At 44.7% G+C, this 11039-nt stretch overlaps 1 protein-coding gene across 1 annotated transcript; it reads right to left on the reverse strand.

The window, feature by feature from the left end:
• Positions 1–7569: 7569 nt before the first annotated feature.
• On the reverse strand, positions 7570–8457 carry ARMCX6 (armadillo repeat containing, X-linked 6). Its single transcript, XM_006901152.1, has one exon. It carries the CDS (start codon positions 8455–8457, stop codon positions 7570–7572), a length of 888 nt encoding a protein of 295 aa, XP_006901214.1.
• Between the last annotated feature and the right edge of the window lie 2582 nt (positions 8458–11039).

Genomic DNA, 11039 nt, shown 5'->3' on the forward strand with positions numbered 1-11039 from the left:
ATAAGGAAGGACATTGTGTAATGATTAAAATTCCAATAGATCAAGAAGACATAACCTTGGTTTTCTTTTGTGCATCAAATGATATACCTTTAAAATACACAAAACACTGTCCTTAAAAAGCAACAACAAACTGTTAGAGCTAATAGATCAATAAAGTAGAGGGGCGGATATAAGATCAGTATCCCCAAAACAGAGAGATTTCTCTACAGTAACAAAGAGAACTCAGAGAAGGAAACCAAGAAAGCATTATCATTTATTACAGAAAACCAGCAGTTGAGATACTTGGGAGTGAACCTAACTAGAGACACGAAAGAACTTTACAAAGAATAGTACAAAACATTTTTGCAAGACATGATAAAAGACCTTAAATAAATGGGGGAAAATGTGCCCTGTTCATGGATAAGAAGACTCAATATGGTGAAAATGACAATCCTACCAAAAGCAATCTACGTGTTCAATGCAATCCCAAACGAGATATCTAATTTTTCAAGGAGATCGAAAGGGAAATTGTCAAGTTCATTTGGAAAGGCAAGAGACCCCGAATAAGCAAAGCACTTCTGAAAAATAAAAATCAAGTGGGAGGAATAGCACTCCCTGACCTCAAAACCTACTACAGAGCAGTAGAAACCAAAACAACATAATAATGGTACAGTAACAGGAAGATAGACCAATGGAACGGAATTGAGAACCCAGAAATGGACTCAGCTATCTATGATCAACTAATATTTTACAAGGAAATCAAAGCTATCAGATGGGGAAATGACAACCTCTTCAGCAAATGGTACTAGTAAAACTGGACTGCTACCTGCAGAAAGCTGAAACAGTATCCACATCTCACATTATATACAAAAATCAACTCAAGGTGGATCAGAGATCTGGGATTACAGCCTAAAACCTTTGTTCCTAAGAGACAAACTGGACGAACGGCAGGAAGGAGCGACAGACAGCGCTGCCCGAGCTGCTCTCACTGCTATTTGGGGGGATAACTGGGACCCATTAATTCAGGGAGAGATTGCCCACCTCCATGTGACCCCAGAGGAGCAACTGGCTGCCACATGACCCCAGAGAATGACTGCCCAGAACCACATAATCCCACTGTGGCCTGCCGCCACCACATAAACTCCTGGTGGCGCCCATGCCCCTCTCCCCTGCCTCCCAGTGGTGGTGCCCCAGCCCCATGCTCCCCCAACCCCAGCCCTCTGCTCCTGCACCCCGCCATAGCCCCTTCCCCCCATCTCCTCCCCCAGTGGTGGCGCCACAACCACGTGCCTCCACCCCTGTCACAACCCTGCCACCCCATTGATGCCCCAGGGCCACTAGAGAGTCCTACACATTGCACAGAGACGGACCAACATGGAGAGCCATGGACAGTAGGATTTCAAATCAGAACTTTTGTTGGAGCAGTTCCTTTCGGAGCTACAGGAACACAATGCCACACCACAGATCCAGCCATTGCCTGAAGCCACCAGCTGAGTTGCTGTAGGACTGATCTGGCAGAAGAAAGGCCGGTAGGATCCTGACTGGGTTTGGGGGGCATTGTTTGGAGAGCACACAAGGGCGAAGCCACAGGTGGGGAATTTGGCTGAGCTCTCTTGGCCCACGCTGACTGCCCAGGAACGAGTCAGCCAATGGTAATCTGTCTGAACTTTTGTGGACACTGCAGACCATTGAGAGGCGAGTGGGTCAGCGGGAATTTGACTTTGACTTTTCAGGTCCCGTTGGACCCAGGATCCTGCTTTGTCAGGGGCTGCTGTATGAGGGCACCTGCTTAAGTGCCAGTGGGAAGGGACCACTGAGTGAAAACCACAGGGTGGGAGATGGACAGCTGGAATTTGAGCAGGGATCCCAATCATAAGTACACCCAGAAAGCTGAGGTCCGAGTGAGGTCCCCAAGTGGTTGACCTGCCCTTGTGATGACCCTAACCCTGTGCCTGCCCCATCCCATTTGGCTCCACAGTGGTGCCTAGGTCTGGTCTATCAACTTGCCTTTAATTGGGAGACCTTGACCTGTCTTACCAACAAGAGGCTGCTCTCATAGGCTCTGAACTGACATTTCCCTGAAGTCAGAAGTTCAGAGGAACACACAAGTGAGGTAGCTCTCCCAGAGAGAAATGGGAAATACATATGAGTACACAATTGAAGAGACACCACACACAACAAGAAAATAAAGGTTTTTATTGACATTTTACTTCAGCAATCTAATTTAACAGCTAGGAGGCAAACAAACAACTTATGTAATTTTTTGGGCAATATTAAAAGACATTCTATGCATATATTCTCTCATTATCTCACATTGATGTGGAGTCTGAGCCAACTCATAGCTGATGTAAAGTTAATGTGCATGTTTCAGTACCCATTTATCATTTTTTTACAAATACCCAAAACAAACAGTTCAAATCCACCAGCTGCTCTTTGGGAGAAGGATGAACAATTTCCTCCGTAGCGATTAACTGCATCTTTTAACCCAGCAGCTATGGGTCAGTTACGGATTGGTTCTGACTTGACAATACACAACAATAGTAGTATTGTTTCATGTGATTTATATTTCCCATCTTCCTCCCATGGAACCAATAGTGAATTTGAATTGCCAGAGAGGAATGATCTTTGGGTTAGCAGCACTACTCTCTATAGACTAGGTTAACAGAGCTTCCTTATGCATATTTTAGGAAATGCAAAGCCATATATAACAATATACAGTGCTATAGCATACATAGAAGAGCTATGGTGGCATTAAGGAACTCTAATGTTTTAGTAGTAAAGAATTTTGTGCTGCCAATGCAAAGGCATGTAGTTCGAATCCACCAGCAGCTAAATGGGTGAAAGACAGTCTCTTCCTGTGCTATTTACTACCTCTGAAGACATGCTGGAGGGTTAAGGTTAGGATTAGGGTCAGGGTTAAAGATAGGGTTAGGTTTAGGCTATGGATTAGGCTAGAATCAGTTTCAACTCAATGGTACTCAACAATAACAAGGTAGCATAATCTGTAGAGAGGTTGCACCTCTTTGACACTTTTAATCTACCAGCTGCTTTGCCTCATGGAAGTTTATCTATGAGTCAGTTCTGACTCAATGCTAATGAATAGTGAGTAAGTATGACATGTAACATTTATGTGCACATTGTTTGATGTTGTGTGCTGTTGAGTCAGAATTCACCTTCCAGCAGGTTTTCAGGGGTTATAAATCAAATGGAAAGAGAGTTCTCATCCTTCTCTTGTGGAGCAGCTAGAAAATTTGACCCACATTCCTTTGTGATTAAGTGCAGCCTTTTACCACTAAGCTACCATACATTGTACAATATTCTGCAATTTGCTTATCTCTGGTGAAAATATACTAATTTTGGAGAAGGAAGATTTCCAGCGTCCAGATTCTCATGATACTAAACTTGTCCGGATGAAGATTCCCAAGTTTCCTGTGTGTCAAACTATGTTATGTCCTGAAAGGGTTGGTTACACAGAGGCCTGTGTATGAGTGCCAATATACACCACCTTCCATGTTTACACACACACACAGACACACACACACACACACACACACACACACACACACACACCCCTTCCAGAGGTTGCTCAGTAAGACAACAGTCCTTATGTCACTTAGAGGTTTTGAAGGAGAGGATTTGCCTCTGGAGGATCTCTCTAAAACCATAAAACCCGGAGCCTGATTATCACCAGGAGTATCCCAGGATATGATACATGGTAAGTAGCTTGAGACTGAACTATTCAATAAATGGTGCTGGATTACTTACCTATTCATTTGAGAAAAAGATACAAAATCCAGTCACTAGTCTCTCCCTTGATCTTATTCAAAAGTAAATTCCAGTGGACCCATAATTTAAAAAAAAAATCAAATAGGTAGGAAATAATTAGGAAACTGTAGAGCTCTCGCAGATGCTGTTTCAACTGACATAATAAAGTATCTGTAAAGCAAGGCACTTTTTTGTTTTTCAGTGAACATCAAAGTTACAATTATATATACTACACTTTATTAAAGGAGCCCTGGTGGCCTAGTGCCTAGCATACCAGGCTGTTACCAAAAGGTTGATTGTTTGAATCCACCAGTCGCTCTGTGGGAAAAAGATGATCAACCCTCTCTTGTAAAAATTTATAGCCTCAGAAACCCAATGGCGGGTAGCTGTGAGTAAGAGTTGACTCAGTGACAATGGTTTTGATTCTTTAGCTTTTTCTGGTTTACAATCTATTAAGCGTACAAAGTTGTTGCTGTTATATGCTGTCTAGCTGGAATCAATCTGCAGTGGACCTTCCTTTGGGTTTTTAGAGGCTATAAATCGTATAGGAGAAGATTCCTCCTATTTCTCCCAAGGAGCAGCTGGTGTATTCTCATCACCTGCCTTTGGTTTGGCAGTGCAACTCCCTATCTACTAGACCACCAGAGCTCCGTAAGGTATCATGAAAAAGCTTAAAACACTGTATAAATTACCAGAATGTGACACAGAAATATGAAGTGAGCACATACTGTTGGAAAAAAAATGATGCTGATAGGCTCGCTCCAATGCAGGATTGCCACAAACCTTCAATTAGCTTAAAAGCAATAATATTTACAGACTGCAATTTTAAAAAAATACATAACAAAGCAGCAGCCAAGGAAAGATGGACCTTCAAGATGAAAAGGGAAGCCATGGACAAAGTGAAGAAAGAAATGACAGACTATGAGATGGTATATGCAGCATGTGCAAAGGACAAGGAACTGATCCTTGCTATGCATAACTCTGGTGCAACACTATCTGCATCTTAGACCAATCAGGGGCTCCTAATGGGGACTAAGGTGCAAATTTTCACCATAGCTTTCAAACTCTTAGCTAAATGATACTGCAGCATACAAATTGTCTTGGTGATCTGTGTTGTGTAGCATTTAAAAGTAAAGGGACTATGGTTGCATTTGCTTTAAGAGTGATTTATAAGGGCCTGATGAACATGGATATATCAGCTGGGAAGCTGGACATCTGCAGCCTTGGATGCACTCACTGGATTTGAAGAATTTTGAACCACAAGATCCCCACAAGAGGTAACAGACTAAGGAGAGGACTGGGATTTAGTGTGTAAGCCAGTGTAAATATATTATTGAGATGAATAAGAGGCTAGGCAAAACCAGAGCCCTTTCCAGAGCTGGAGTACAGTCTCAGATTACACAAATGACAGCCTAGGTTGGGTGCCACTGACAAGGCACCTTCACATAGAAAGTGACAAGTTCACATTTGGTGACTTTATCAAAGCATTTTAGAGAACCATAGAAAAATTTTTTTAATTATAACATAAAGATAAGCTTTATGAATGATGGTTTAGTGCTTTAAAAAAAGTCATTAGATGTGGGATGGGGCATGACCATCTTTATAGTGCTTCGAGTCTTTAAAAGTTTTAACCAGGTACTGCACTGCAAGAATGCTCCCTTTTAATACAATCCACAGGGAAATAGACACATATGTGACACAACAATCAAAGGAATGAAGGGTGAAACAGAAAACATGTGCTTTCAGATTCAGAGACTGTTGTGAGGAAAGCAGGGCCATAGAATACTAAAGAAAGTTGTTGTTTTGTTTTGTTTTGTTTTTAAAACAAAGTTTTGACAGGGCCAAGATAGCACTAAGGAGACATTTTGCTACTACAAGTATTCCTAATGAAGAGTAGTTGGAGATATGGACCCTCCCAGTGGCATGAGTCAACTGTGGCATTAAAGTGTCAAGTCTCTTGAAAATTGTGGGCAATTGTAGCAGTACTCATATAGGCACTTGCTGGCTGCTGTGCAGAGGAGTGAGGAGGTGAGTATCAATTTATGGTGAGATAAAAGATGCTGAGTAGCACTGACAAAGCAAGGTCTAATGGACAAAATAAATGAAGGAACTGTATGCGAGGTGGAATGAGCTGTGAAGTGGAGAATGAGCTGTGAAGACCTATGAAGCTTTGATTTTGGAATGAGCTACAGAGACCCATGGAAGGAATCAGTGCATACTTTTTCCTTTCTTCTGAGAATATGATGTGTACTGCAGCACACAAATTATCTTGGTAAGATCTGTGACATGTGGCACTCTAAAAGTGTCTCCTTGGTGGAGGAACCGGCTACAGGATGCCAATCACTGTAAGCATCTGTCCTACCATTCCCAAGAGAAGTGAGCCATTCTATGGTCACTCCTCAAATCCCATCAAAGATGTATAAAATCAAATAGAAAGGCAGTGCCCTCAAAGTAGCAGAGACCAACTCTTCACATTGTTATTGTGTTGTTGCCTTTGAGTTGGAACCAACACATAGCTTACCCTCCAGTAGGTTTTCAGAGACAGTACAGTAAGTTACACAGAAGGAGATTGTCTATCTTTCTCTCTCAGAGCACCTGGTGGATTAGAACTGTGTGCATTTGATATTATAGCATAGTTCCTTATCATTAGGCCACCAGAGCTCCCTACCTTACACATTATGCCAGGAATTTGTATTTATGGGTGTGAGAAGATGACCAAATAAGAGTGGGTTTAACAGTTGTTCTGCAGGAGCACTAGAACTATACCGAGTGGGAACTCAGCCAAAGGCAGCCATTATTGATGGAAAAGGAGCACACAAACACATGCAGGGTGCCTCCCTCATTTCTACCACTTCACCCAAGAAGAGGAAACAACCCCAAATTACTGACCTTTTTCTCTAGACCAGCAGTGTAAGGAGGAAAGAGGGGCATTCACTGTGCTGGAGGAAGGGCCCTGCACCAGGAACTGTGCCAGTTGCTTCCTAGCTGTTTTCCCTTTCAGTCCTCTCCACACTCCATCCTCAACCTCCCATTCCTGGCCACTCTCCCCTCTCCTTCTTGAAGCTTTCTCGGAGCACAGCAGCCTATGTCAGCCTCTGGCTCATATTGCTCAGTGGTAGGTGTGCAGTCAACAGGGGGTCAAAGGCCCATTTGGGTAGCTTTTGGTGTGTGACTTTTTCCTCTTCATGCAGACTGTCAACATAAGGACAAGGGTCAGGCCTCTTTTTGTGCCAATCAAGGAAAATGACTTTATTGATGATACACAAAGATGAAGACTTGAGTGAGTGAGGAAAGTCAGTACATTTGATGGGTGGACAGTGTATGAATAGGTTTTAGATGAATGGTAACCTTGCATAGAGGAAAGAGTAAGCTTTTAAACAAAAGATATTTCAACCTAAGCAGCAATAAATATGTTTACAGCACAAGCTTTTATATGTCCACAGAATGAACGGTTGGGTTTATACAGGAAGGAGGCCAACACAGGCCACAAGATCACTCTGTGATGCTGCAACAGGGTGTTTCTTCCCCAAGGGTGCCAGCTGCAATGAACCCCTCACCACTAGAAGGCTGAAGGGAAGGGCTTGCAATGCACACTGCTTGCAGACTGCAAAACCAAAGTTACTCCAAGCTCTGGGAGCATCCCTGCTTGCCAGGGAGAGTGTGGTCCCTGATGTAGCAACTGTAACTTTCACCCAATAATGTGGCGATTGACTAAGGCTGGATCTCCCATAGCACCCACTGTAGACTCCTTGAATGAGAACACAGATGAGTGTTCCCCAGATGGTTTTTGGGAGAATTTTATCCCTTTCTGTTTGAGATGGCCACTTAAGGGGCCAGGGAATCCAAGATAATTTCCCTGTTCCCCTTTCTGGCAAAGGGGGGCATGAATGACAGCAGCAAGTGGGCCCTGAGCAAGTCTCTTGCCAAAGCTGGCTTTTCGGGCAAACCTGCTAGCAGCTTCCAAACCCGGGCCGTAGCGCATCTACTTCCCTCTGATTTCAGAGGAAATTTCAAACTCAAGACAGACTTGGCAAGCATATGATGAATAACTGTCATGCTTATTAGCAAATTTAATCCTGCCTGCTGCAGAAATGAGTTGCAGCAATGGGACACAGAATCGAGATACACTCTGTTAATGGACATCTTAATCTGGCCCTCAATTTCAGCACTCATATTCAAGCCACCCATAATGCAGATGGCCTTCACCTTAACTGTGGGATCTTGAGTGGAGACCATGTTTCCAAGCATAGAGAGGCTGGCTAAGTGATCACTGATAATGTACAAGCCAGCATCCTTGGGTTGAGACCTCACTTTCACCTGAATCAAAGGTTTCTTGGTCAGATCAATAAAGCTTTGAGCGCTACTAGTGGTTTTATGTATGTAGGGGAATGGACGATGTTTTGACAAGTGTCCTCTATTGGCCTTTCCCCCTCCTGAATTCCTGTTCTTGTTGTCACCTGGAGCCCCAGGCTTTGTCCAATCTCCATCATCCTTCCAGGGCCGAGACATAGTTGTGAAATCAAACCACATCTCAGGATCTTCTTCATCCAGGTCTTCACTGTCATCCCATTCTTCTTCTTCCTCTTCCTCTTCCTCCTCTTCCAAGTTGTCACTGTCTTCTCTTCCTATGGTCAGTTTGTAAACACAGTAACAGGCACCAGCCCCAATCATTAGTCCTGCTGCCATCCATCCTACTTCCCGAGCCCGACCCATAGTTAAGTCTATGCAAGCCTTGGGACGAACAGTTTGCTCAGTTGGAAGAGATCCTAGAGCAAAAACGAGTGGTGTTGGAGAGTTGTAGTCTTCAGCCTTTTAGGTTCTTTCAGTTTTCTGTGCTGAAACTGTGGGTGGAAAAAAAAATATGACTTTGGGCTAAGATTTGTGCCTCACCAAGCAAATAGAAAGGTAGTTGAATTGTGGATGAGAAAGAAAAGTTATCAGTAAATTATTTCTTTGCACCTTTCTGCCATTCCTCTATTTGTCCCCAGGGCCCGCTATTTCACTTTCAATACTCAAGAGATGGTCATCCGGAAGGTGACCAGAAGAAAGGCTAATCCTCAAGTAGTGAGTTTCCTCCTCCACCATATTCTCATTTCCAAAGATCCACAGGCGATTTCACCCACAAAGTTCTACCAAAATCGACCAAATTCCTTCATATTCCCCTCTTGTTTTCGATTGCTGATGCTCACCATTCATGGGCAGTTCGGTAGGACACAAGGAAAGACCAAAGAGGGGACGGAAAGTGCAATGACCGCATCAGTACAGAAGGCCAATGCCTCCGAAAACCTGCTTTTTCTAAATTATTGACTCCAAGTTTAAAATCTTTCAAACTCTCCTGACTTTATTAACGCACTTCCCTGGTCCCCCTCATCATCCGCCATTTCCCCTGCAAAGACCGCCACACCCCTTTCCTTGCACCGAAATGGGTGGGTGTGTGGAAAAAGAAGGGGCCAGGAGAGGGCGACGCGAACCTGGCCGGCACAGATCTCAGACCCGCCACCGTCACAATCACCCCCACCCAGGGGCCAGGCCTAATCCTCCCTTAACACCGACCTGTATGGCTCCCAGGGCAGTTTGCTCCTTCCCTTGCCGCTACTGGAGCCGCGACCTACGGACCAACAATTCTCTAAATCTGCAGAAAGACAGGAGACAGAGGAGACTGAGAGCCAGGCTGCTTGGCGGACAGACTAGCACCAGGGACAAGAGACACGGGAAAAGAAATCCAGGTGTGCGAAACCTTTTTTACCTCTGAGTTCCGGAACCACCGTTCATCTTCCCTCATCGCGGTTCCCAACAGTACGCCTCCAGTTTTAGAAGAGAAAGGGGCAGAGAACAAGAGGGGGGAGGAATATTCAGAAAGTAGGCTAGGAGGGGACACAGCCTGATCTGGCTGCAGGACATTGATCCGAGGCACTCTCAGCCTTCCACCATCTTCATCCCCCTCAAGCAGCGCCCACCTTCATACCTACCTGCACAGTCCTGGCGAGTTTCCTTTTTCTTCCTTCACCGGGTCTGCAGAGTAAGAGGGGGCTAATACCCAGACGGAGACGACTAGCAGGACTTCGGCCCTAAGCAGCAACCCAGGGTCACGTGATGACCACGTCACCAGTGAGCTCTGGCCCCAAATTTCCACTCCCACAAGCAGTGCGACAGGCGCCAGCTTGCCCCGTACCCATACCTCTTCCCCCTTCCCAGGGGCCCTGTCATTCTTTTCCTCCTTAACAATACCAACGACCAGAAGAGGCCTTGCCTCCCAGGAGTTTGAAATAGCCTTTCTCTAATTACAGGAAAGGGGCCTTTGGTGGCTCAAAAGTCAAACGCCTGCCTGTCTGTTAAGCATAATGTCCATGGTTGCAACCTCTTTGAAGTAAGATAAAGACCTGGCGATCTGCAGTCTTACCGACTACAGCCTGGGAAACCAAATGGAGCCGTTCCATTCTGTCACATGGGATCACTATGAGTCTGAGTCACTCTATGGTACACAGCAACAATCACAGGAAAGAACAGCGTATTTTCTTGGGGCTACCGTTCATCTACACTTCTTGAGAAATGGTCTCATCCTTTTATAGGCTCTGAAACTTCAGTACCCCTCTTCTTAATGTCTACTTCTTCCTGCCAGTTTCAGCACCAAAAGGGAGGAGGGGAGGAGTGGTGCCAGAAAAGGAAGCTCAAATAATAGTGAGATTTTCATTAATATTTTGCATTCATCTATGTTCTAACCCTTTTTAAAAAAAAAATTAGCTCAAGCTCTCATGCACTTGCTGCGAAGGGTCAAGGACTGCAGCCTTCAGTATGGACTGAGGCTCAATGTCAAGAAGACAAAGATTCTCACCACTGGACCAATTGGCAGCATCAGGAAGGATGACGAAGAGATTGAGAGTGTTCACAGCTTCAGTTTGCTCGGCTCCACAGTCAACACTCTTGGCACCAGCAGTCAGGAAATCAAAAAGCGTATCACGATGGGAAAGTCTGCTGTTAGGGACCTCTCTAAGGTACTCAGGAGCAACAGTGTCTCTCTGGAGACTAAGGTGCGCCTGATACAGGCCATGGTATTTGCAATCGCTTGTTATGCATCAGAGAGTTGGACAATGACTAGGGAGGACAGAAGGAGAGTGGATGCTTTTGAGCTGTGGTGCTGGAGAAGGGTACTGAATGTACCATGGACTGCCAGGAAAACAAACAGATTCACCTTGGGGAGGATTAAACCAAGCTACTCCTTGGATGCAAGGATTCTGGGACTTCGTCTGACATACTTTGGACATGTTGCCAGGAGGGTCGGGTCCTTGGAGAGGGAC

This window comes from Elephantulus edwardii, unplaced genomic scaffold (genome assembly GCF_000299155.1).
Source record: "Elephantulus edwardii isolate Elephantulus edwardi_28Jun2011 unplaced genomic scaffold, EleEdw1.0 scaffold00310, whole genome shotgun sequence".
Lineage (NCBI taxonomy): Eukaryota > Metazoa > Chordata > Mammalia > Macroscelidea > Macroscelididae > Elephantulus > Elephantulus edwardii.